The sequence below is a fragment of the Petromyzon marinus genome, chromosome 49, assembly GCF_048934315.1.
Source record: "Petromyzon marinus isolate PM22_M1 ecotype Great Lakes invasive population chromosome 49, UKy_Petmar_22M1.pri1.0, whole genome shotgun sequence".
In the NCBI taxonomy this organism is placed as follows: domain Eukaryota; kingdom Metazoa; phylum Chordata; class Hyperoartia; order Petromyzontiformes; family Petromyzontidae; genus Petromyzon; species Petromyzon marinus.
In genome coordinates, this window is record NC_133715.1 from 11,216,933 (window position 1) to 11,244,349 (window position 27,417).

General features: G+C 46.0%; 1 protein-coding gene across 5 annotated transcripts in view; it reads left to right on the forward strand.

Annotated features, from left to right (window-relative positions):
- The window catches only part of ATM (ATM serine/threonine kinase), a 90,289-nt gene that overhangs the window by 18,164 nt on the left and 44,708 nt on the right, over positions 1 to 27,417 (forward strand). For all 5 annotated transcript variants that reach the window (XM_032972796.2, XM_032972802.2, XM_032972801.2 and 2 more), the window contains exons 9-28: positions 6,228 to 6,496; positions 7,222 to 7,396; positions 8,286 to 8,467; positions 12,773 to 13,054; positions 13,388 to 13,486; positions 13,781 to 14,033; positions 14,311 to 14,436; positions 14,739 to 14,870; positions 15,241 to 15,330; positions 15,857 to 16,013; positions 17,347 to 17,564; positions 18,344 to 18,426; positions 19,760 to 19,921; positions 20,314 to 20,389; positions 20,791 to 20,921; positions 22,274 to 22,394; positions 22,603 to 22,788; positions 23,614 to 23,774; positions 24,754 to 25,006; positions 26,163 to 26,275. In XM_032972796.2, coding sequence (XP_032828687.2) covers positions 6,228 to 6,496; positions 7,222 to 7,396; positions 8,286 to 8,467; positions 12,773 to 13,054; positions 13,388 to 13,486; positions 13,781 to 14,033; positions 14,311 to 14,436; positions 14,739 to 14,870; positions 15,241 to 15,330; positions 15,857 to 16,013; positions 17,347 to 17,564; positions 18,344 to 18,426; positions 19,760 to 19,921; positions 20,314 to 20,389; positions 20,791 to 20,921; positions 22,274 to 22,394; positions 22,603 to 22,788; positions 23,614 to 23,774; positions 24,754 to 25,006; positions 26,163 to 26,275 — 3,269 coding nt within the window. The remainder of the gene's footprint in view (positions 1 to 6,227; positions 6,497 to 7,221; positions 7,397 to 8,285; positions 8,468 to 12,772; positions 13,055 to 13,387; positions 13,487 to 13,780; positions 14,034 to 14,310; positions 14,437 to 14,738; positions 14,871 to 15,240; positions 15,331 to 15,856; positions 16,014 to 17,346; positions 17,565 to 18,343; positions 18,427 to 19,759; positions 19,922 to 20,313; positions 20,390 to 20,790; positions 20,922 to 22,273; positions 22,395 to 22,602; positions 22,789 to 23,613; positions 23,775 to 24,753; positions 25,007 to 26,162; positions 26,276 to 27,417) is intronic.

Here is a 27,417-nt window from a genome sequence, read left to right on the forward strand (position 1 = left end):
TGAGAGATTAGCATGTTAATGTGAAATCGCAGAGCCACCGCGGCGCAGAGGTCAGCGTCCGTAGGTGGCCACATTGGCGTGAGAAATTCAACCTGTTAATGTGAAATCTGAGAGCCGAAGCCACGGGGAAATTTTTGTTATTATTAACATCGGAAGGTGGCAGGAAGGGAACATCACAGCCATACACCCATCCATCAATGTCACCATGGAAGTAAAAAATGATGGCAAGCTACCATTCCTGGATGTTTTGACCGAGAAGAGACCTGATGGCTGTTTGGGACATTCTGTCTACAGGAAAGCCACCCACACGGATTCCTATCTAAAGCCTGATTCCCACCACCATCCAGCCCAGAAGAACTCTCTCATCAAAACACTACACCATAGTGCACGTTGCATCTCCGACCAGCAACACCTAGCCAGTGAGCTGGAGCACGTACACCAAGTCCTCAAGATGAATGGATATTCAAACCGCACATTCCATAAAGCTATATCCCCAACCATGGGGAGAGAGCTATCTGAGGACCCAATCAAAGCCATCACCTTGCCATACATAGCAGGACGTAACATCAGCATAAGACTAAAAGAACACCAAAGAAATATTAAATTATCTCAAACACAACTGTCGGCAGTGGCAGAACATGCTTGTCAGCAAGGACACTCAATTGATTTTGATAGCGTTGAAGTGTTGTGTAAAAGTAATTATTACTGGCAAAGACTAATTAGAGAATCCATTGAAATTGAGAGAAACAGAAATAACTTTAATCGTTCTGATAGCTATAGGCTTAGTGCGGCTTGGAAGCGTATTATTAAATATACATATTACAATTCCTTATAGGGAAAACATTAATTAACGGATTACTAATGTAGCATATAATCACAATAACACACATTACAACTAATTTACAACTCATTACTAATCATAACCATTGACTGATTACCAATCGATTATATAATTACAATACCCCCCTCCGCCTAAAATCATTGCACCTGAAGAAATGAGTTAAATGATGACGTCACCCTGCTGCTCTATTTAAGACCAAGAGCAAGTGAGGGCTTTACCATTCTGGCGAATTGCCCGATGATGCTGGATGTAATTACCAGCGAAACGTCGTATTCAAACTGTAAATGTTGTGGATTCACTCTTCAACACACCGGTGGGCTAAAGTAGTGAACTATTTGTCTTTTGTCAACGTGACACTTTTTATTGCTGATTGCCCGTGTCGGGTGGTGGAGGGTTACGACACATTTATAAACAACGCGATCTAACCCAAAAACCTTTATTATGAAAAACACAAGATCCAGGTTCGATTCAACACAGTACACAAAATCCGTGATTTGATCCCATCTGTGAAGGATGTGATTCCTGGCATGCTATACCCTGGTGTCTCCAGACTAAGTTGTGTCTGCGGTAGCAGTTACATCGGCATGTCTCGGACCGTGTTCGCGAACACAAGGCAGATCTGAAACACGGCAGAACCAATGCCTCTGCCATGGCAGATCACTGCTTCAACGTGGTCGGTTCACACGACATTGTTTTTTTCCGAGACCAAGGTACTCTGCAAACCTTCGGGCTATCATCCAGATATATAAACACAGACACAATTTCAACTGAGAAGATGGGTACAAACTGAGCAATCATTGGAAGGATGTTATTAACCAGGTAAGTCATAACTTGCTGTGATGTTTCCATCCTTCCTGCCGTTGTTTAGCAGTTATTTCTGACTCTGAATTACATCACCCTGTTAAATGTCTTTACATTAACAAACTAAGGTCTCACTAACATAGCCACCGCTGCTCCCTTTTGCCTGGATGTAACGGTAGCTCTCGCTGTTCAATAGGCTGTATGTCTCACTGGCACGGCCACCGTTACGGTGGTTCTCTTTCGTTGATACGCTGGCATCTCACTGTGCAGCAGCCAACGCCGCAGCTTGTGTTGCCCACGAGGTGGCGCTATGCCCGGTCCTCTGACACAGACATGCTATCTTCCCATTTAACTCGTTTACATTGACATGGCAATCTCTCCCATTAACGCAGCTGCTGTGGGTGTGTACGGCGACGGTGCTTGTGTGCGACGACGGGGCTCATTTCCCATTATTCTCGTTGACCTTAACATGCCAATCCTCCTTTAACGCAGCTACTGTGCGTGCGTGCGGCTGTTGTATATGTGGGTTATGAATATTTTGATGAAAATTAAATTAAATTCCAAATTTGTAGGATTATCAAAAATTATGTTAATTGATGTATTTATGCGCATAAATAATGATAATTCGAGAGATAATCGTATTAATTTATGTGAGTGTGTGTGATTATGCTAATGCGAGTCGTTATGATAATTAGGTCCCGCCTCGCTGACGAGGTCGTATTATCAATCGGGATAATACAATTAATCGTATGCAGTTATGCAGGTGCTGTGAGCATGTCAGATTGAACTCGGCTTCGCTGTTTAACTTCGTATTATCGATCAGTATAATACAATTATTCTCGCTTTAACATTTATTGAGTATGGATTAGTGTGTTATGCCAGGTCTCCAAGTTCAGATCTCACCGCAGAATACAGTTCTTATGCATAAATTTCAGGAAAGAACACACAACCACTTCTGCATTAATCAATTTATTTTCTAATTAAACCTTAACTCTAAGAGATGCGACTCTCAATCTTGGAATTTCAGCACAGTATCAACACAGTATCATCAACGACTGTGTTGTTTCACTTTGACAACGGCACATTGATTCCTTCCCCCGCATGACGCGAACCCAGTTGGTGAGAGAGAGAGTTAAAAACATGGATATGCTATTCTAAACAAAAACCTTAACCTTATAATATATAATTTTAAAATTGCCCACACCGTCCTGCATTCATTTATAGATCCATAAGCAACCTTTAAGGCAATTCTTATCACGTTTCACTTTTGATATCAGAGCAATTAATTCTTATGCAGCGTAACACGAACACGTGCGGCAATTATGAACGAAAGGTACTTAAAGATAATACCGCGATATTCATACGAAAAGACAATCAAAAACAGTTATTATTCTCAAAGGCACAAATATCAATAGATCCATTGGCAAGATTATATGATTACAGAAATGGCTTGGAGTGAGGGCGTGCAATGGTGTGCGCGCTTTCCCCTGAGATCCTTATCTTGGGCCAACTTTTAATTAATTATGGACCAGATCGCCTGATAAGGAAACCGGTTGGACACGCTATTCCCCCCCCCCCCCTTGAGTGTAGTTCCGTGGCGAAGGTGTCAAGGATGAATTCGTATTGATGGATCTGTTGGTAATTTGTGCGATTAGAAGTACAACCCAAAATAAAAGCATTGAGGAGGAAAATTATTACTGTACTTATAAACGACGGATGGTTATCCTTCGTCTGTCGCGATGCTTTTACGGCCACTGATGGTTCACGTCTTGAGGAATAAGCTTTAGTTAATGACTTGTGTGTGTTTTGAGTGATATGGATTGTGGGGAGTAGGCCAATGTTCGGAATTAATTATTTGCGTCAAGCAGACGCCTGGTTTGTCGTGTGGTGGGGGGGCAGTGCATCATACGTATGGTTGATCCTCCTTTCACAGTAGTTGATTCGATCCTCGCTGGTTGACGGAGTGGCACGGTGCTGTAGTCGCGGCGTTCGGTCGGTAGATGGCGATCACAGCTCGCTGCAGCTGTCGCGGTCGTGCGCCGTCGGCGTGATGGCCGGCTGACGGCTCGCTCGTAGCGGGCCGAGCTGTACGATCGGTAGATGGCGCTTGTCTGCTGGTCGCTGGCACGGTTGTCGTTGACGTGATGGTCACTGGCGCTGGCGATGCACGTTCGTTGCGAGGCTCCCTTTTGATGGTGCTGACTCGCACAGCGTAGCCTGTCGCTAAATAGCGGGTCTTGCCATTCTGGCGAGCTGTAGAGACTTCTTCTGCGTCGGTGATGGTTGATCTTCTGATGATGGATCTTCTTCTGCAGGGATGAGTTGAGCTGGTCCGCAGGCTGATGCTGATTTCAATGCTGTAGCGTTCTATCTTTATGCCAAAATCTCTCCCCTTGGCTCCTCCTTACGTGGGCGGAGCCCCCTTTGATCTAGCTGTGTGTCGTGGGGATGGTGTGTGCGTGTCTGTATGTGTGTGCATGTGTGTGTCATTTATGACATAGTTCCGTTGTTGGCTTCCTCGAGCCATAAACCATCAAAGGATACAGTTCAAAATCGTCCCGCAGGCGTCCCTCTGTCTGCGCTATACAATCTGGAGGGAGGGGCGAGATTCCCCCCTGTAGGACATTTTCCGGCGCACAAAGGAGTTTAAGGTTTTTAAAGTTAACATTTATTTTATCACGGTTTGGCATCGTACCACTTGCAGCTATGATTCTGTCTGTGACTCAAGGTATTTGATTTTATTTCCACAAGGAGATGATGCTCTCTTGAGCGTATGCATATTCTTATCACGTGCTGCAGGAAGACAAAGGTGGCCGGGAGACTCTCTTTTTCCCTGGCCCCCGGTTTAACATTGCTCAAATATCATGTGGTTTATGTTCAACAAGGTTGTAATTCACCCCGTTATCCTGGCCCTTCCTCAGTTTTTTATTAATTTCGTCATTCCGTGTGTATGCTTATATCATTTTATTTCCGATATCCTGGGTTAAGAGGTATGTTTCTTGATCCTGGGAATACGTATTCCTTGGTGTTTGCAAGGTTATATAAACTGAATATAGTTTACATATTATATAGCGTTAACATTAATGTTATGTATGAAATTATGTATTGTGATTTCTTTAGCTTAAAACTTGCTCGCCTGGTTTTGCTGTTAATTACTTGTCTGCCCGCGGTAGCAGGGTGGGGTGGGGGGCCATTATTAAGGCCCGCACATCGGGTGTGCAGATGGCCCTCGCGATAAGGTGTAATTCCTGCTCCCCCGCGCTGCGGGAAGACAAAGGCGGTCAGGGTCTCTTGGAATATTGTTTAAACTCGTTTCGTAAGTTTGCCCGTTCGCCTCATTCCTTCTCGATAACCCTTGATGTGACTCTGTATTTTCTGTCCCAAAGATTTGTGATTTAACAGTAAAAGTATTAAAGGTGAAAATCATTTGATATCGAATTAATAAATGATTAATGATTCACTGATGTAGATTATGGCCCGATTTTTATTTGGAGTGGGTGTGAGGATCGATAATGTTGGCTTATTCCTGTTGTTGGATTTTGAACTTTGTAACCGTCGTTTTAATAGCAAAATAAGAGGCAACTGTTTAACTCTTAGCGTCACTATGTCTGCGGCTGACGGAAAAGGGGGCGAACTCTTGGCTTGGAATTTTCCCTCCCCTCTTGGTGACCCCGACCTAGTGTCACATCAAACAGGCTTGTCCATCTGGAGATCTCTCAGATAACCACCAACCTTTCCTTCGCCCCGGGAGTTTGTTATTTGTTTATTTATAATTGCCCTATTTACAATCTACATCTGTTGTTTGCTGGGATGAGGTTGCTTGTTGGTTCGAGGGTGCTATTATTTATAAAAAAAACATATCTATCGGCAAATATTAATATCAATTTTGAAAAAGGCTCATATCCAACACGGCGACGTTGCTCGTGTGCGACGACAGGGCTCATTTCCCATTATACTAATTTACATGAACATGCCATTCTCTCCCTTTAACGCAGCTGTTGTGCGTGCGAACGGCGACGGGACTTCTTTCCAACTCTGACCCCGCCTGCTTACCCTTGGGTGACACCCACCTCAAACATCTATATAACCTCTTGTTGCAACAGCCCTTTCTTGTTCAGCAGTTCTACTGCTGTAACTTTCTACCTGATGACGATTGCTTGTGTTGCGACCGAAACGTCGCGATTTCTTATTTATTTTTCTACAAACGTGACTTTACCGAAAGAACCAAAGAGTATGGATTCCTGCAGTCACGAAAACTTCAAATCAAGCCAGTTATGACTTAAACTGGTTGATAACGTCCTTCCAATGATTGCTAAGTTTGTACCTATCTTCTCGGTTGAAATTGTGTCTGTGTCTACATATATTGTTGATTATAATCAACAATACTTCGAACTGTTTTTTGTGTTTAGTTAGTTGTCCTCCCCTCCAATTTGCATGGTTGGCAATGTACGGTGCGAACAAAGTTCCACATACCTACATAACTCTTACCCAACACTGAAAGGTTGCTCTTTCATGCATTGTACAGAGTGATTCGCTGCATGTCATCCGGCGTGTATTTACAAATGGCATGTCTCTGGTCTGGCAGCTGTTCAACTCGGAGACAAACGTTCTGGAAATGATTGAAGCCGGTGGCGGTGGCGGCAACGGTGTTCCTACCAGTGGTGACAGGGGCCATGTGAACAGCCGCGGCGCTTCTGGGGGCAGTAACGGCAGTCTCTCGGGAACGAGCCGGCGACGGGGAAGCTCGTGGGACACGCGTGACGTGGCGAGCAAGAGGCGCAGGGTGGATCTGGGCTGGGAGGTGCTGAGGGAAACTTTTCTCAAGTCACAGGTCGACGGGGAAGTCCTGCCCTGGTGGGAATTCTTTCATTTGTATTTTATTTAATAAGGAGATGGATGCTCTCAGCGTGCGATGGTTATCATACTGGATGTAAATCCAGACGTTGCCTGTTCATTTTTCTGGTGCAGCAGTTGCAACAGTGGTGCATGTTTCTTAAATTATCCACTGTCTTAACACAGCAGAATAAATGTATACACCACAGTCGAAAATTAGGTCGTGTGTGGTGGGATAACATGTGGCTACCCTCACCTCTTCAAAGATGTCCGGTCAGCGTGGATAAGTAGGCCAATATACCCTTTTGGAGGGCTCCTACGGTGGAGAGTCTTCCAGCAGCAGTGGAGTGAGAAAGTAATTGCCTTGGCTGGGTGTAACTAATGTGGTAAAGCAGCCAACTGGTGGTAGGGTAAGTGGATCTTGCAGAGATGTCGCCGTGTTTGTGTGTCACCTGCATGGCAGAGTTATGTTTTACTCGAGTTCAACTACTGTCCAGGGTTAATTCATTAGATTGTGATTTCAAATTGCGAGTCTAAAGTGAGCTCATCCCCTGTGTTGTCATAGTCAGCAGTGGAATCGATATCACCATGATCGCCATCATTATCATCCTTCTGAGGTTATTACAATTAATACAGTCTGGTGTCTGGGAATATGGTATTTATACTGCTGGCTCAGGACTATCATTACATAACATGATAACAAAGGAAACAAGTATAGAAGCTATCTTTTCTGTCTGTGGCTTTAGGTTGGAGATCATGAGCCGTCTCTTGGACAGGCACCCCGACAGCCTGCCAAGGAGTGAGCTGGTTGCCACGGTAACCACTCTAAATCGGCTGCAGGCCTCCCGGCGTCGCCAAGGAGATGAACGGACACGGCTGTCCTTGCTGTGCCTGAACCAGTTAGCCAAAATACAGCCAGTGGTGAGTTCCCATTCGTGCCAGAGATTGTAACAAAAGCATATTACTGTGTGGTCTTCCTGGTTATCCTCGTATTGAGAAAGTTTTCTCTCAAGCTTTCATCATACACACACCTGCTTCGGTTCCTGCCTACTGCTGTTGTAATTATAGTCCCCTTAGCCACCAGGCCACCTTGGCCAGAGACGTTTGAACAAAGAGGCCAAACCGAATCGAATGTATGCCAAACTTCTTTTGCACCGTTCGTAGCCAACCATGCGAATTGGAGGCGTGGATAAAGGACAAAAAACTAAACAAAAAAAAGTTATAAAGAAATTAGTTTTAAATCTAGATTTAAAAGAGCATAGCTCCAGTGGCTTTCCAATGCCACCTAAACAGACTTAACGGGCCACCTTTCAGTGCCATGTATTAGGTATAGCCCTGTGAGCCATGCGGCTCTTGACTCGGGTGCAACCGCAACCAACAAAAACATGAACAAGAACATCTTAAAGTGACTACATGCCACAGAAAAATCCAGGAAAAAACAGCAAAGCCTTACAGAAAAAAACACCGTAAATCAACGCTGTGTGCAAAAATCCCAGTGGGATGCATGTCAAACGATAACAACCATAAGACAATTTAGATTAAAGTTATCAGGCTAACTCTACTTCAACAAACAAACATGGCTAAACCATACGTTTTGAAAATCACCAAAATAAAGCTATAAAAACACCTGTGATTAAAATTGAACAATAAGCGATATACATAACATGTACGACCAAACTTTGCAGCCATAGCTGTATCAGCAGGAGTATCAAAATGTTTCAACGCACCTTTAAAGATCAGCACACTACAACATGCCTCCGACAGCTTCCAAATCGTTCCCGCGTGTCCATTTGTGCTTCCTCCTGCCCAGGATGTGGGTGTGGAGGAGCGCCGTGTGTGGCGCACGTCGTGGTCGCTTGCACTGCGCTCGCTCCCTTCAGCGCCTGCGTGTGAGACCCGCGCGCTTGCTCTGCTCTCAACGCTGCTGCAGCGCGGACTCGTGCCCCAAGAGCCGGACGCCTGGCGTGCCCTACTCACCTGCCGGCCCTCACGGTGAAACCCTGACTTACCCCCCCCCACCCCCCGAAACCTTTCCCACCACAGCATGCCGCAACTGCTCAACACGGTCATCGCAATCGCGGTCCAGACCACCACAACCACCAGAGCTGGCAAGCGCAGATTCATCATCACTGTCACATTTCGTCATTTGTTACCACTTTCCTCTGTCTTGTGCTAATATGTTCAAGTAGTGCACATCTTCCTGGCACCAATCTCTTCTGTCGTTAGGTCTCCTCTTTCTCTTTCCTTTCATTTTCCGAACAATACACTTTCATTTTCCTGTTGTCCATCTTACATATGTGTCCGTGCAAATCAGAGGTGCGGGAGAAGGACAACAAACTAAGCACAGATTGTGGTGTCCTAAATCATTTATTTTGTCTTAATTGGATTGCGTACCTGTAATTAGGAATCTTGCCTTGTGACCAAATTGCCTGGAATGCACCTGATCTTTTCAGTTCTTGGCAGTTAAGCAGGTTGAGACTGGTTTATGCTTGGAAAGGTGACCACCATACACAAACAGGTTGTAATGGGATTGTGAAGCTAGGGGCGCTGCGGTGGCGACAATAACTACCTCGCCTGGTATACAGGTCGTGGATTCGACTTTGACCATGACGCCTGTATATTTTGGAGTTTGCATGTTCTCGCTGTGGTTGTGTGGATTTTTATCTGGGCCCTCCGGTTTTCCCTCCTCATTTAGAAACATGTGTTTAGAATATTTGGCTGCTATACATTTCCACATGATGAGCCACTTAATTTGGCTATCATTTGTGGCCAGGTGGCTTCTGAAAAAGAGTTATAGAGCTCAGTGGGCCTTAGCTGTTAAAATAAAAATAGTAGTAATGTGGTGGGCAGCAAAGGGGCAGGGCAGCAAACTCCATTGTTGCACTATACTATTGTAGTGATATGGAATGGGTCACTACGGCGTTTTGCGCTGGCTGCTGGCATGAAGGGGCTCGGCTGCCATGGCAACCCTGTCGGCCAGCAGGTGAGGGGGTAGGCGGGAGGAAGGGATGTGGGGAGAAGGTGGTACGGGAGAAGCCCGGGAACCTTCTAGGACAGGGGTCGGGAACCTTTTTGACTAAGAGAGCCATGAAAGCAAAAAATTTGGAAATTTATTTCAGTGAGAGCCATATAATATATTTTAAAAGTGAATTCGACTAAATGTCAGTATAATAAGCCTCTGAATTTATTATTTTAAATAATGTTGTTATAACACTCACCATTAATGCGACTTCTGGTGCTGCATGGATTTGCTGATGTCTTTGTAGTCGGGTTGGTACTTGGTGAGGTTAAGCTTCATGCAAGCGTTGAGGCTTTCATCCGTTAAACGTGATCGTAGGTTGGACTTGATGTTTTTAAGATGTGAGAATGACTGCTCACATGCATACGTAGATCCAAACATGGTCAATACAGCAATACTCACACGCTGCAGTGTGTGGTATGTGACAGGAAGCGCGTTCCAAGTTTTGAGAATCAGCTGGTCTTCGGGTTGGAGTTTTTTCATTTCTGTCCACATGTGCTTGCTCGCCAACTCCGCTTTCTGTCGTGTGATTCTTTCCAAATCTTCATTCAGTGACTTGAACTTATTCACCCACATGTCTGAGGCCTTCAGGTCAGCCACTTCTGCTTCAAAATCTCTGACGGAGACACCAGGGATGTAATTCAGGTCGGCTGTGTTCAGTGAACACTCGTTTGGATGGGTGATGAACTTAAAAAGACGAGTGTGCTCACGAAATTCTCCAAAGCGTGCTTTGAAGGACTGTAGGAGACTGGATGTGCAGCCAGCTAGCTGGTGGAGATCAAGGTTTTGAATGGGCTCACTTGCTGTGCATGCATCTTTAAATTGGCTCAGTTTTTCAAAATGTAGTAAACGACCTGTTTCAAGATCCGTGATGAAAAACTCCAGCTTGTTTTCAAAAGCAAATACAGCTTGTTGAAGGGATAACACTGTATTTCCAATGCCTTGCATTTTCACGTTGAGCTGGTTCAGATGTTCAGTCAGATCTACGAGATAGTAAAACTTGAGGAGCCACTCGGTGTCGGCTAGCTCAGGATGCCCGACGCCTTTCATTTCAAGGAAAGTCCGGATTTCGTTCAGGCAAGCCGCAAAACGGCTAAGCACCTTCCCTCTTGACAACCAACGCACATTGCTGTGCAAAAGCAGACCAGGATAGTTATTTACAACTTCATCCAGCAGTGTTTTAAACTGGCGATCATTTAAGGCTCGGGCAACAATAAAGTTGATCACACGAATGACCAGCGACATCACTTCGCCAAACTGCCTGTCACACATCTGAGCACAAAGTGCCTCCTGGTGTATAATGCAATGGAAACTTAGGATGGGTCTATTTTCATGTTCACGGAGAAGCGCCACAAATCCTTTGTTTTTCCCCACCATACACAGAGCACCATCAGTACACACTGAGAGAAGTTTATCCATAGGTAGACTTTTTTCTTGAGCAAACTCCATGAAAGACTTGAATAAATCCTCACCTCTTGTGGACCCTTTTAATGGCAGAACAGCAAGACTTTCTTCGCGCAGTGTGTCACCAACAGCATATCTTGCAATCACGCTGAACTGCGACAAATGGCTCACGTCTGTTGACTCATCCAAAGCCAGAGAAAAGAACGGCGCTGCATTTATGTCCTTCACTTGCGTTTCCTCCACTTTGTTTGCCATCACGATGGTACGATCATGAACAGTTCTTGCCGACAGAGGCATGTCTTGTATCCGTTTTATTATCTTGTCTTTGTTCGGAAGATCATCAAAAAGTTCATTGGCTACATCCAGCATGAACGTTTTAGCATACTCGCCATCTGTGAATGGTTTTCCGTTCCTCACTATTGCTAAAGAACCAGCAAAGCTAGCCGAATTATAGTCACCTTGCCGGGTCCATACGCGGAGTTGCTGCTGGCTAGCTTGCACCCTGCTCAGAAGCTCTTGGCACGCTTTCTTTCTGCTGTCTCCCGCAGGGTATTTTGATGCAAAGGTAGCGTGGCGCGTGTCGAAGTGCCGCTTTACATTCGACCGTTTCAACGATGTAATTTTGTCATTGCAAATTAGACACACCGCAGAACCCGCTCTCTCCACAAAGGCGAATTCTTCGGTCCATTCGTCCTGAAATGTACGATACTCTCGTCTTTTTTTCTTTTCGCCATCTTCTTCGTCGAAGGGTTAGCTTTGAGCTAATGACTTAGCAGACGCAGTCTCAGACTGATTCAAAAGGGGGAGTTTACCTGTTTTACCCAGCAACGGCAAACGTAGGCCAGTATCATCCAATTAAAATAATGGACAATTGCTCCTGCAGCCCTGAACAGGACATGCGCAGTGAAAAATCGATGGATGGATTAAAACAAGTGAGAATATTTTGTTTTATCTGCGAGCCATATGCAATCATCAAAAGAGCCACATCTGGCTCGCGAGCCATAGGTTCCCGACCCCTGTTCTAGGAGGTTCTAGAAGGGGGGCGTAGCCAAGGGGGAGTGAGGCTGCGCTGGGGGGATAAAAGGAGGACCCAGGGAAGGGGAACCCTTGGAGCGACACAAGTCTTCGTCATCGTCTATAGCATTGTGGGTCAGGCAGCCTGTTGCTGTCCTGACCTAAGTATAGTGTTCCCTGTGCCTGTGAAGACTATAATAAACAGTGCCTCCCATTTTAGTGTCTGCGAAGTGCGTCACTACACTATGCTTCTACATCTATGCTGACCTTCGCGAACCTGAACTGAGCAGTGTGGTGAAGTATGGTAGAACAAGCCAGCTGGTGGTGGTGGTGCATACTGTCATCCAGTACTGTGGAGGCATCGGATGGACGTCGAGGTGCCATATCCTGGCTCACCAAGAGAAGGCGGTGCAGCAAGTGAACTAATCACCATCTGTTTCCATAAGTATGGGGATAGAGTGTTGCCCTCTCGCATGTGAGTTTTCTCCGGGTTCCCCCGGAATGTGTATAAACAGCTCATTTATTGGCTGAAAACATCTTAAAATAAAAACACAATGCAGGACCCTTCTGAAAAAGAGTCCAATGACTCGGTGTGGCTTTCCCGGTTAAATAAGTAAATCAATAATACATTATCCTAACGATATGTGCAGGCGTCGGGAGGTCCTCTTCTTAAAGGGATGCAGATGTACATGAAGTTTTGTGACTTAACGTATTTCCAATTTTTGGCTCTCATTAGATCGACTACTGTGGGTTGAGCTGTGCGTGAGTGCATCCACTGAACAGCAGCCGCGATGACCCCCAAACTGTTGAATCGCCATCTCTGTCTCCGTATGTGCATGATCGCGGGCATTGTTTTCCAGCTCTGCGGTGGAGCTCCTGCTCCGGCTCGTGTCACGGCAGATGGTGCCAGCAGAGGGCGGCACGGCGGCGGTGGCAGCGCTGGCTGCCAATTGGCAGCCGGGCTTGGTGTCGGAGGGCAGCGAAATCACCTCCCAGGAGAGCACCGAGGAGGCGGCGTGGACGGACGGCGACAGGCGGGACCCCACGCTCCGCCGCAGCCTCATGGCGTGGCTGCTGGCGAGGCAGAGCTCTCCGAGCGAGGAGGACACTGAGAAGATCGAGCCTCCAGCTATCTTGCAAGGGTGAGGGCAGAAAGGAACCACGTGTTAACATTAGTGCTGCTGCTGCCGTTGGCTTGATTGATACTGTCCAGACGATCCCTGTTCCCCTGTGGACCTGATTGGTCCTGATTTTGTTTAATATCATTATGTGAATGTAAGCACGCTTCATGTAACATCACGTGAGAGCTTTTGTTTCAAGGGAGGGCCTGGGTTACGAAAAGAACAAAAACAGCAAGTGGTACGGACCAAATGTCAAAGGAATCTTGAGGAATTAAAAACATAAATACGTAACTTATATCGATCTTGCAAGATTATTTATTTATTTTGTTTGTGTTCTTTCATCTTTTTTCCCAGAAATTTGCCCCCTTTCCTGGTGTCCCGTGCGCTCGTTTGCCTGACTCTAAAGGATAACCGGGCTGCAGCTCGGACGATCTTCTCTGATACGGATTTCAGGCACGTGTTTAACATAATTCGCCACTCGACCAGCATACCGAATATTCCGATAGTAGCTCTGTTAATTTCTGCAGGGTGTTATTATGAACAAAAGTTGATTGCAATAACACTGACTTCACTCAAGGTAGTGCTCAAGTGGCATCACTCTGCCATTTTGAATTCGCAGCAGTCGTGCTGCAGTGATGGGCATTGTCCATCTTCGAAAATGTGAGCTGTTGAGCTTGTGTGCCTGCATGCCTGGCTATAATATTTTTGTAGCTCACAGTCCTCCCCATTTGAATCCTCACTTCTCAGCAATGAAGACAACACCTACTACCCTCGTGACGAAGGCCTGGAACAAATGGAGGAGCTCTTCCTTCTGTCCACCTTCGAGGTCTCCGACCCCGAGCCTACACTGCCGGGCCACACAAATGCCACGCACTTGAGCATGGCATCCATACACACTGGGGTCACGGCCGGATCAAAGGTCATGACCCCTGTGAGATTCACCCTCGAGGAAAAGGTGGTGGCGTTCGCCGAAAACCTGATTGGAGGCCAGGACGTCCAGGTGAGTCGCTGTCTGTTTCCTGTCTCTCTGATTTTTTTTATTTATCTGTGTTTCTCCCTCTGTTTTCCTCTGTTTCTGTTTTTCTTTGCATCTGTCTTCCTCTACTTGGCTCTTGCGCGTTCCCTGTCATTCTGTGTGTGTACAAATCTCTGTCTTTTACATTGATAACCACATTTTGAATATCACATAGATAAGATTGCGATGGGAAATGTCAGTGTCAAATGAGAGGCTCGTAGACACATGTGCGAGATGGGGTCGTTTTCTTTATGCCATTCAGCCAGTGCCTCCAGAGTGTTTGGCTCGTGGTGCTGCCTTGCTCTGTGGATTGGTGGCTGGGTTCCAACTGGCGGGGGCGGATGCTGATGATGCTGGCAGAAAAAGTGTGCTACTTCAGAAAGCTAAGGTATGAGCATCCACCACCTTTGTCCTGGCCTTTGATGATCATGTGAATAACAGCTGAGCTATCTGATTACTTTACCATTTATGAGTTGACTTCGTCCACCATTTTTCCAAGATCAATAAAAACTAGTACCACTTTTTAGGAAGTCAATATTGGTTGTTTTTGGAAATACTAGTCCTGACCAGAGAAGGTGAAGTTCATAATATTGCCTTGTGGCTGTAAACTGAGACATGCAGTCCAGATTGCTTGCCTGAGTGCGGTGGTTATTGTTTATTTGTGTCCTTTGTCACCACTTATATCCACAGCTACTGATGCGGTCGGTGGGTGAGTTCGTCAGCACCAATGTAAACAAGGCGACTGAGAGCCATGTGGCATGCGCGATCAAGTCACTCGTAGTGTCGTGCGCTTCCGCTGTTGATGCCCTGGACTCCACACAGGTTCGGGTGACTCATGACTCCTTGGAAGAGGATTCTTACACTTTTGTCATGCCATCATAGACAATAGCGTTAGTCTCATTGTCTCACCCAATGACAGGTAGATTGCTTAGCTTGACAATGTGAACCATCAGTAGGATTTAGACTAATATTTTGAATTTTTACTTAACACTTTACTGAAGTGTTATGGAAGAACTGAAATCAGGAAGTCATTCAGGCCAATGTTGTTGATGCCACCACTCCTTTCCATTGCTGGCTTTATCTGATATACTTTGTAACTATTCCAAGTGAACACCTGCATCTTAAAACATTGGAGTCTTTTCAAGACCACGATAAAACGCTTTTCTGTGAAAATACACTTTTATCCCCCCAGGATCCTTTGGGGCAGTTGGCGTCTTCGCTCTTCCTGCTCACCATCCCTGCGTGTTTCATCACTGACCTTTTGGGGCTTGTCAAGCATATGGTAAGGGCAGCTTATGGTTAAATATTCATGACATGATTACACACTGCCTCTGCAGATTATATGTTAATGACATTTTTAAGTAAATAGTTTCAGTCAATTATCAAGCAATGAGCTGGTGCTCATTCTGTTGCCTGCCATAATCCAGTGGCAGATTTTCAGTATCTCTGCTGTAAGGGCCGGTTTCTCTTTTATCTGACCAGTGTTGACTTCCCAATATGTGATACTCATTTCATAGACCCAAAGGGGTAGATAAGCTGAGCCTACTCCAACCAGGATTTGAATTTGCAATCTAACCACTGCGATACACCTAGAGTTTGGTTTCATTTCTGAAATGAAATACCATTTAATCCCTGAACCAATGAACATTCTCGGTAATTGTATCTACATATAAAAACAATTTCCAACGTTTGATACTTTAGCTTTACGAATAAAGTTCTCTGTTATTGTTACGCTTAAAATGCATTGATTGCTCCACTGATATTTTAACTTCAAGATTCTAAATTAACTCTTCATTTGTTGACTCCAGGACAAGCAAGTTGGGTCAACCGACCTTTTTTCAGATGATATGGACACTAGCACCACAGCAACAAGCTCTAATTCCAGTGACATAGAAATGCTCGGTGACAACTTGGGTCGTGGTGGGGAGAGCTGTGAAGATGGTGCCGGAAGTCAAGTTGGAGCAGGTTAAACAAAAATGTGCAAACACCATTGGACAACTGACATGAGTTGCCGATTTAATGGAGTCCTTGGATATCTCATCAATGCTACCAAACAACCTGGTCTCGTTTGGGACAGTCCCATGTTCAGAAAAGCTGTGCTTGTGACTATTTAAGTATTTGTAAAATATGAGATTTTGTCCCATTTTAAAATGTTCTAGCCTCATGGGCCAAGCTAATTGAGTAGTTGGTGGTGTTGGCAGAGGAGTAGGCAAGTACCTACGAGCCAATATAAAGCATGAGGCCACTCAATGTGTAGGTGGGGCTAGTGATTGAATGGGTGTGGTTAATACAAAGTGGGTGGGACTAACTGAAGGAGGGGCTACCAGCTTTCCGTGTCTTCCTGGTTGAGCCTCGAAAAAAAGTGATATCTTGAGAACTCTTAATGCTCATGTCAGGTATCTGGGTTGATGTATGATCTCTGAGCTAACAATCCTGAGATGCTGGTTTTGAATCTGGGATTCAGTCACATGTCACTAAACCACATTTTTGGTGATGGGAATGTTATAGTCTCTACATTGGTTGTCAATAACCCCTCAAAAAGTATGTCATGTTGTACATGTTTTTTTTTCTTTTGATTCTGTCAAGGCCACCACTGCAAATGTATTATGATTTGGTTGAGTGCTCTTATTCTTAACCAGTCAGCACCTGCATTCTAGGAAATCCAGTCAGTATATTTTTAATGAAGTTACATACTACCTTGTATGGAGAGTAAAGTTCATAAAATGTCTTCCATACTCGGCGGACAGACCGGGTGGTGATGCGGTTAAATTCCTCAACTTATAGGCAAAAGGTTTTGAGTTTAAATCCTGGTTATGATTCATTCACATCCCAGTTGGCATTACTGCTTTATGACACGGTGTGCCCAGCTGTACAACGTGGTTTGCTTGGACCCGCACTGCGTGAGAAGGCCCTCATCCAGCATCAGCCTTGGTTAATACATTGCTGGATGAAGGGCTCCCTCCAAAAGCCATTGCCGTCTCTCACGGTCCTGCAATGTAATAATACAGCTAGCAGCTGCACTCAAGCTGATTTCATCGTTACAACATCCTGTATTGACTTTCTCTCGGATGCGATTCGTTCCTTGGCTGCCACTGCGATTGAACATTGGCCATCATCCCTTCTAGCGATGTGCCCTGCCCAACTCAACAGTTGAATGATGTCATCAGCCTGTGTACATTCTCTAATTATCTAATAAATGCGTTCCTTTTACCGTTTCTCATACACACACTCTTCTAAAATTCCTTAGCTGGCAATGCTCCACTCTGATCTTGCTGCCTCTGCCCTTTGCCCCCCGCAGTGCCCCTGTGCGTGCTTTCGGACGAGCTGCTGAGCCGTGCCGATCAGCTGGCTCTGGACACGACTGCCTTCCTGTGTGCGTGCGCGCGCGGCGCATCTGTGGCGGCCCGAGTCTCAGGCACCGCCCCCCAGTTCAACCCCAGCAAGCTCAGGTGTGGCCTCCTGACCCTGTGCAGCCCGGCGCAGTTGGACTTCACGAGGGCTGTGCACGTTCGAATGGTAAATACAGCACTGGGAACAGGCCAGGCAGCTCATGCCGTATTGTAGCACCGAGTCGGCACTGATCACATTATAAAATGCTTGGGTTTTTCTCGTATCTAAATACAACCATATCTCAAAACAATGTAAAAATGCAGTGTGAAATTCGCTTTACGTAGTTGGTATTATATACAATATATGTAGATAATTTGTAGAGAAAAGGGAAGGTCTTGTGCCGTTAGGTAGGGCTGTGTGCGGTTGTAGGCGGCTTCCCAATATACCGTATAATCTGGCGAGTGGTGAGGGTCAGGTGAGGGTCAGACGGGTGTCGTGTGAGTGTCTTGTCACCCCATCGAAATGACAGGCTGCCCACTATTCTATTCTTGCTCATGGAAATGTGTTCAGTAGCTAAATGCCACTGTCGAGGTCTGCTCGCCATAAGAGGGCTTCAGGAAAGAGTTTGTGTAGTTTTGCTGCTCCACCATTGAAGGAGCGCAGATTATAAAATTGTACGTAAAATTATAGTGATTTGAGATGAAAAATGGGGTTATTAAAAGTGGCGCTGTAGTTTTACTGCCAGGAGAACAGGCGGAAGTGTTCAGGAGAGGTTTAGTAGCCTTAATCGTAACTGGGGGATGACGAAAAGTTGGAGGGCGGAAAAGTGTTGAGGCATTGCATTGGGAAGACAAAGAGGGTCGGCCGGGGGGACCCGGGTGGTGCCGACTCTCGATGCAGTGCTCTAAATCCTGGTGACCATAACATGGCTCAAATAACATTCATTCCATTTGTTATGTTCACAGTACCTCTGCCTGCTTGAGAAATTTCCAAGTACAGGAGGAGACTCCTTCGGCATGGACTACAGCTCCTTGCTCACCTCGCTCAGGTGTTGAACTCAGTATTGCTTGATTGTGGAATTTAAAAGTAGGTAATGCAAAGCCTAGTTGACATTCCTTAGGAATGGTGCTCCAACTCCTCTATTAGGATGTGGACTTTGCCATTGTAGACCTTCAGAAATGAGTTTCTGCAGTCAAGGTAAAAAAAAATGTTTTTTTGTTCCATTGTTGAAACAGTATTTAGTTTTTTAACCTTGACTGCAGATTTATTCCATTGTCATGTGTAATTTACACCATTGGCCCATAACACATATAAGGGCATTTTAACCTTTTATTATTACTTTATGTGTATACCCTTGTGAATGACTCTAAATCTTTCATGTATGATGGGTAGACAATCATGGTATTCATACCACTGCCCTCGTCATGTAACATATTAAATGGATGCTTACACTATCACAAGTCAATCCGTTTCAGCATTACAGTTTGATTTACTCACCGATTCTGTTCTGTGTCGCTCACATGACATTGACTTTTCCAAGACAGAGGTTCTTTGTAAGCCATCTGGCTACCATGAGAGATTCGTTCATGAGGCTATCCACATATACAAGCACAGAGACAATTTCAACCGAGAAGATGGATTCAGGCTTAGCAATCATTGGAAAGATTTGATAAACCATTTCAGGTCTTAATTGATTGTTCACGCTTACAGTGGCTTTCAGACAGCATACATTAATTTTTCGTCTCCCCCCTCCTCTTTTCAGAACTGCCAAATCGCTGCGCGTGGCGCTGACGGTTTAATAAATAAATAAATGCGCCGTTTAAAAATAAATACATTTATGCAAACCGACACACCTGATGACGACCGTTTGTGTTATTGTCGAAACGTCGTGAGAATTTTATTTTATTTTTTATATATATTTTATTATTTTATTGTTTCCCTTCAACGTGACTTTATCGAAAGAGCTAAGAATATGTGTCAACTCTGTAATGTGATGATGGACCCATCTTAACATACATGGCTTAGAAGTATGTTTTAGACAGTTTAAAGCATCGATTCATTTAATAACTTCCTTTATTGAAACCAAGTGAGATATGATTGAGACTAAACATCTCATTCACAAGGGAGGTCCTGGATTACAGAGTGATACAGAAGTAACAGCAAAATGACATACATTTTGTTGACGTAGCGAAGAATTTATATTAATAACTGAATGTTCGATTTGTTTTTATTCAAATCGATTCTTACACTCACGACAAATATGAGCATATACCAGATGCTTATCTGGGTAGGAACTGATTTTTATTGGTGGATGCATGAATCGTTACATATGAAGCCCTGACGTCGCCTTGTGCTGTTCGATGCGCGTATGCTCTGCACAGGACCATTTGCTCGCACTACCGCAGCGATCAGGAAGTGTGTGCCGCACTGCTGTGCCGGCTGCCCCCGCTCATTCGTGCTCTGGGCTGCACCTCCGGATCAGGCCCAGACAGAGATCTCACAGATGCCCGTCAGAAACTTCGGGCTGCCCTCTCCGGCTTTTGGTAGATGTTGACTTCCCACCCCTGACACCTCATACCCACCGTCTCTCTGCGATAAAACCAACAGCAATGAGCCAGTCCTATGCAGCATACCGCTTGGTGCACCTTGGCTGGAGACTCAAATATGAACACGCAAAATGATAATCATGTCCTTTATTCAGGAGAGCCTCACTGAGTATCAAGACTTTTCAAGATGTTTGGCCATTTCCACTGCTCAGTGTTTTGCTTGTGAAAGGAATTACAGGGGCAGTCAAATGATTTGCAGGAGCGATTTGAGTGTGGCGTTAGAGTAAGTTGGGAGAATGCAAGTGTCGTGTCAGATTAAGTTTTGGGATTTAGTGCGGACCATAAATTCCACTCATTTGATGCATTTTGTTGTTTCTGTTGCTTCCCAGGTTACTCCGCGGCAAGGGGCAGTGCACAGCTGCAGTGCGAGCCGCCTTGCTTACATGCATGGCCATGATGCTTGAGGTATCGTCCTGGTGGGGAATTAATTAATAAACAAGAAAACAAATAAGGAATTGAATGAGTGACCCAGTGTCAGTAGGCTCAGTGAAGCCCCACAACACTCGTATCATTCTTACCTAAATAATAAAATAATAAATTATTGCCATTGTCAATCAGCAGACTATGTACATGAAACATAGCCTTGATATAGGTAGCCTTGCACTCTAAGAATGCTGTGAATATTGTAGTTACTTATGATTTGATGATGCTTTATCATTGGTGGCCAAAAGTGTCCGTGCGTCACCTGCGCAGCATGTGAGTTGCTGCCCATCTACCCGTGGACATCTATAAAAAAGAGCTGCATAGCTCATCCGGATTCCTCCAGTATAGATATTCTGATTCTGATATCCGTACTTCACGTGCAGGTGGACGCACGGTGCAGGTGGGCCATCCTGGAGGTCGAGAGCGCCGCCCTGCCCGTCCGAGAGGCTTTCCCAGAGTTCCTGGACGACAGGCAGCACCGTGTGCGCATGCTGGCAGCCCAGGCGCTCTACAGGTGCACCTGCCACTTCAACCCGTTACCGTCGCCTGTGTGTTGATTGTGTTGAAGGCTGGGTGTGCAGAAGGCATTGGTGTATATTAGGGACACACCCAATTCGTTATTCAGCCAAACTTTTTATTTGAAGCAGGTTATTATATTTTTTGTGGATTTCTTCCAATAATTGGGTAAGTCTCTGTTTTAATTTTTCCTCTGTCCCATTTAAACATTTTCTCCCTGTCTCTCTGTCTTTCTCTTTGTCTATCTGTATGCCTCTGTCTCTGTATCTATCACTGTATATCTGTGTTTGTCTCCCTCTGTCAATCGTTTGTTGCTGTCTCTTCCTATTTTGTCTCTATTTGTCTCTCTACCTCTGAATCTGTTTTTCCACCTACCCTGTCTCTCCTTGCCTCTGCGTCTTTGTCTCCCTCTGCCATTCTTTTTCTCTCTATTTGTTTGTCTTGACTCGACTTTTCTCTCTTCTCTAGTTCTGCCTCTATCTCCATATTCACTTGGTCTACAAATGTATACATTCAAAAAAATCACAAACATCCTTTTGCTCAAACGATAACTCGGCTCTTCCATCCAAAAATCATAACAGTTTCAGTGTCCCGAGAGTAAAAACCCAAACAGGCAATCTCCCAAGCATGCTCCAACTTAATAAAATATTTAATTAAAACTCACACAACATGTGGAACTGTTTCGGCGAGAGAACTTTCTAATTGAATCAGCGTTTATACGCCGGTTAATTATTTATTCATGTAGTTATGTGTTGACTGCAATGTGCTGTTCATTGCATGCAAGTTGCAGGTATGTGTCACTTGACACTATCAGATTACCATATCCTCAGTTACACACAGTCAAGACGAGATGCCGCAGTAAGTCATGATCCTAGACGCACACACATTTACACACCAGCGGTGTGCTCAAATGGGCATAGCGCTTGAGATCAATCCAGAGCACTTATCTATTTCACGACCTGTAAGCCCGGAGCGCATGGTTACAAGAGCTCACGTTCTGTGGAGCTACCTTGCTGAACATTAAGTGGACATGTCAAGATGGCGGACATTCATTACCAATTCAGAGGGTGTCCACGTTAGTTCATTTATCCATTTAAAAAATCACCCTCCTAACACCATTCAAAAAGAGCTTACTTCCACCTCATAGTGCCACGGCAGAGCGCTTTGCCTATTTGAACATACCTTAGATCACACTGTACAGAAACACACATTAACACTCCAGATACACTACTCACAGCAGTAACACACAGGAGGAGCATGTGTGCATTGTAACACAGAGAGCAGTGTTTTGTAAGTAGCTCAGGCCCATGCTGTTTGCGGCAGCACCGAATGTTTCCGTCTGTGTGCCAGACTGTTTCTACAGCGGGCGGGTGACGGCCTCTCAGCTGAGTGGCAGCCGCTGCCGCCAGCTGTGCAGCAGGACTCGTTTGAGCGAGTACGGGAGAAGGTGTTCACGTGCCTACGCACCACGGTGAGTGAGCCACTGGTGTCATGACCGTCCATTCGGGCACCACAACAGCCGTCTGGAACGCCATTCCTTCCAATATTAGGAATCCACTGGAGCGATGCACTTTTAAATCTAGATTCAAAACTCAGACGTTCAACATGCATACAACATTTTGTGCTCAGTAGCTGAGCAACGCTCCAACCATCACTCCTATTACTCTCTTTCTTGGCAGGTGAAGGAGCAGGGCACGGACCAACTCGAGGACAAGTGTGTGGATTCTGAACCCAATGGCGCGTCGGTGTTACTGGCGGCACTGGGCACAGTGGCTCGCTGCAGCTCGCTGTGTGAGAAGCAGGCGCTGTATGCAATGGTGCAGACACAGCTGAGACACGGCGTAGCCATCACTGTCATCGCGAAGGTGGGACCGCGTGTGTGAGTGTATGTGTGTGTGTGTGGGCGCGTAGTGTAGCAGTTAGCGCGCTGCGCTACAAACTCTGTGACCTGACTTCTATTCCCGCTCACGGTCAACACCAGTGACGATTATCTGGACTGGTCCTAGGCCTCCCCTAGGTAAACTCAGCCCGAAATGAGTACCTGGTGAGACATTGGCGTCCGGGTGTGGTGGTGGCCACCTACCCCCTCGTTTGCCGTTCTGGCCTCTATAAGTGCTCGCTCACAGCACTTGCCCCAAAAGTCTGTTAAGGCTCTACGGGGGATCTTTGTGGGCTGTGATGGCACACACATGAAGGTGTGTGTGGGAAGCAGGAGTGTGGTGGTTAGCGCACTGCCTTAAATTAGTCCCTCCAGTGTGTATACATCAGCATTGGGGAGACAGTCAGCTGGGAATGTTGCTGGCCATACCACCCCATTGCGTACAATTCCAGCCTTCATAGGTGTTCGTGAATAGCACTTGCCCCAAAAGTCTATTTGTCTTTGCCTTTTTGAGCACAGCTGTGACTATGATTCTATCTAAGGAGTGTAGATTTGTGTATGAGTATGGTTATGCGCTTGCTTGAATCTGTGCTTCCAACCGCTGTACTCAATCCAGATTATATTATTTTTACTACCAGTTCTACATGGCATTGTGTCCAGAAAAAGTTATCCAAGATGACACTACTGAACCACTTATTTGACAATTTAATAGGCCTTTTTCTCCCAACGCTTTACATTTTTTTTTAAATCATCAAATGTCCATCGACTGAAATTTGATTTTTCCACTGCTGCTTTTGTTGTTGTTGTGCAGGCAGTGCGGGTGGTGTCTTTGGCCTTAAACCAGGCCAGTCCGACTCGCTACCTGGAGTCTCATCTGGGCTACCTGCTACACCACTGGCTGTCGGACAGAAAGACACTGGAGAACTTTCCCTTCCAGCTCTTGGAATGCGACACGGTGGAGGAGTTTTACAGGTGAGCTCGCTCCCCCAGTTCACCCACTCACTCGCCATCTCACTCACCCACTTACCCCTCAACATTACATAGACACTTTCCAAACCACTCTCAGTTGTACTCAAGTATGTTGGCTAGATACTACATCAGAGGCCTGTCTCATGACCAAAAGATCATATGAGGGACCACTGAAAGATTATTATCTATTATCAGGCTCTAATCTGTCAGTGTTTTGTCTAAAGAACTCATCAGATACCAGTTTACCAGTCTGTTGTCTAACAACCATATATGTTGTTCGACAATAGGCAAAATAAATCGGTAAGTGTCCAACTGATGACAGTAGTACAATAGGTATTTCATAAAATATCCATGGCGAGTTTGGCAGCGTGGCAGCTCACTAGTAACTTGGCAACCCGAGTTTGATTTCTGACTATGGTTAACGTTAGTTGCAAGTAGTATCTGAACCAGACATGCTCCCCACTTCACGAACCCGCACTGGTGAAGTAATGTCAAACAACACCCATGACTGACATGGCATCGGGAGGCCCACATCCCGAGGTAAATTTACAAAGGGCTGAAAATATTGTTTTCATTCATTATAAAATTGCCACAGACTGCATGTAGTAAGATTAAAATACAGAGGTGGGTGAATCCATTGGGGTCATTGTTACATCGCATGGCCAAATCACTTGGATCTTGCCCAATCCCATTAGATGTCAGAAGCTGAGCAGGCTACTCTCCTGGATAGTGCTTGGATGGGTGACCACCATGTTTAGCAGGTTGTTATCGACTGCGGGGTAAGCAGCAGAAGGCAGTGCAGCAAAATAAATAGTTGTACTGTACATCTATGCTCACCTTGTCTGATCGGCAGGGCAAAGCATGGTCAAATAACCCTCTCGACACCCATGGCATGGGTAGCTCCTGACAAAATGGCTGCACATGTACGATCATTAGAAAACGCTATCAACGCAGCTGCTCCTCCGTCCTCTCTATGTCGCAGGAAGCACTGGTTGGAGGTGGTACCACGCCTGGCCATGCGACAGGACTTTAATGGCGTGCGTGCGGCAAGCGCAGCGATGGGCGTGGATTGGCGCGACGCCCTTGTCCGTGCCTTCCCGCGCCTTTTCACCCGCGTGCTGCCCCTTTTCGTGGAGGAGGGCAAAGGGCATCCGGCGACGGCCGGGCGGCACGAGAGGACCGAGGCCGTGCATGTCTACGAATTCCTGTGCCGCGACGACTGCCTTGGCAAGAAGGCAAGTGCCACTCTAGGACAGACGTTCAAGTCTTGTCAGACATACTCTTTGGTTCTTTCGGTAAAGTTACGTAGGTAGAAAAAAAAATAGATCGCAACGTTTCAATCGCAACACAAGCAATCGTCATCAGGTGGGATAACCACAGCAAGATAAAACTGCTGAAGTAGGCGAGAGATCTGCCGTGGCACGAGGTTATATAGGCGGCCTCGGCAGCAGGGGGGCAGAGAGAACGGGGGGGTAGGAGTAGGAGGCGGGGCAGAAAGTGGACCCCGCAGTAGCACCCGGGTCACTGGAGTAAAGTGGGCCACCGCATCAGCACTGGAGAGATTGGCTGCAGGGGGGGAGAGAGAAGGGGGGGTGGGAGGAGGCAGGGCAGATCGAAGAGAGATGCACAGAGAGGGAAAGACACACAGAGTCGGAAATAACAGCTGACATAGGCAGGTAGGATGGAAACATCACAGTCAGTTAAGACTTTACCTGGTTAATAACGTCCTTCCAATGATTGCTCAGTTTGTACCCATCTTCTCGATTGAAGTTGTGTCTTTGTTTATATCTGCATGGCTTCATGAACAAATCTCTGATAATAGCCGGTGGGTTTGCAGAGTACCTTCGTCTTGGGAAAGTCAGACACTAGACTGATAGAACGATGTCTGGTGGGGTCTTTAGACAATCGGCTGGCAGATTGCATTTCAGATGTGGTTTCTGGACAATAGACAGATAACTCAGTCACTGAAGTGGTGTCTTGGACAACTGACAGACAAGTCCCTGATGACATTTTAGACAATGTTTGACTGATTGACAGACTGAGTGGTTTGACAGGATATTTAAACTATGGACGGTCTGGTAATTGATGGGGCTTCTCAGCAATGACTTGACAGATTAGTCTGTTGGAGTGTTAAGACAGTAGACAGACTATGGCCGGTTTCTGATGGATATTATTGACAGATTGGTGGCTTATAACATCTTTATAATGGATCAGGCTTTAAGGTATTCCCTTAACCACAGCCTGATAAACTGACCCCTAATTTAGTCTTAAAATAATAGGTCACAAACCAGTCTGTCAAGCTATTTTGGGATTAACAGTCAACGTTCCCATTTTTAAAACCATCCTTTGCCTTCCCTGTTTTGCTCACTTTCCCACCCCACAACCTTGCAGAAGATAGATGAGCTGGTGCAGGCGAACCTGCCTGAGGTCGTGACGGAGTTACTTGGGACCTTGCATGAGCCCTCGACGTGTGGCGAACCGTCAGATGTTGGGCGCTATGCCAGGTGAGAATGTACCATGAAGTGGCCTCTTGCTTTGACCTGGTGAGAGCCCTCTGAGACAATGTGTGTGTGTGTTTTGTGGGGTGACTCCAATGCCCGAGTTGATCATGATGCTAGTATATGGTCTGGAGTGATTGGAAGACATGGGCCAGATCAGCTCAATAACAACAGTAGGAGGCTGCTAGATTTTTGTGCAGCCCATGGTCTTGTAATTACCAACACGCGGTTCTAGCATCGACGCATCCACACAACATCATGGGTGCATACCGGGTCCAAGCAACAACATCTGCTGGACTACATAGTGACGGAACAGCGGATGCGGGCCCATGTCCTTGACACCAGGACCTACCGTGGAGCTGATCTGCCCACTGACCATCGATTTGTCATCTGTAAGATGTGCCTGCCATTCTTCCACTCCGGTGGTGGGTGAACACCCAGGACCCCATTCAAACCCATAGTGGCTTTGTCTCGGTAACTGATGAAAGTTGCAAGCGAGAATTTCATCATCACTTGCAGCTGGGGTCGGCATCATCCCCCACTCCTCCTAATGTCGAGGGGGAATGGGCGAGGTTTAGGACTGGCTCATGCAGCTGCAATGGCTGCTTTGGGTACACGGTCCAGACCTCCTCAGAGACCCTGGCTGACAGAGGAGGTGTTAAGGCTGGCTGAGAAAAAGCGACAGGCCCACTCTCATCGTCTACAGCATCCCACGCCAGAGAATGAGGAGACTTACCGCAGCCTTCGCTCGGAGGTTCGGAGAGCCTTGAGGCGCTGCAAGAATGGTTAGTGGTCGTGGGTTGCTGAGGAGATGGAGTCTGCCTCAATGGCCCGCGATCAGAAATCGCTCTTTAATTACATAAAAAAAGTTACCTGCAGTGCCACACCTATTACCATCATTAGAGGAAAGAACGGTGATCCAATCTCTCACCCCCAGGAACAGGTTTGCAGATTTGCTGAGCATTTCTGTGAGGTCCTGGGGGAGGGGAAATCCCACAGCCTGGAAAACATCGTGGGACAGAGTGGGGATGACCCTGCTGAGGCTGCGGTGCCTCAAATATTGGAAGAATAAGTCACCCCCTGTGAGTGGCTGGCTGAGGTGCCATCTGTTGAGGAAGTACTGAGGGCGATCCAGAGCCTGAGACCAG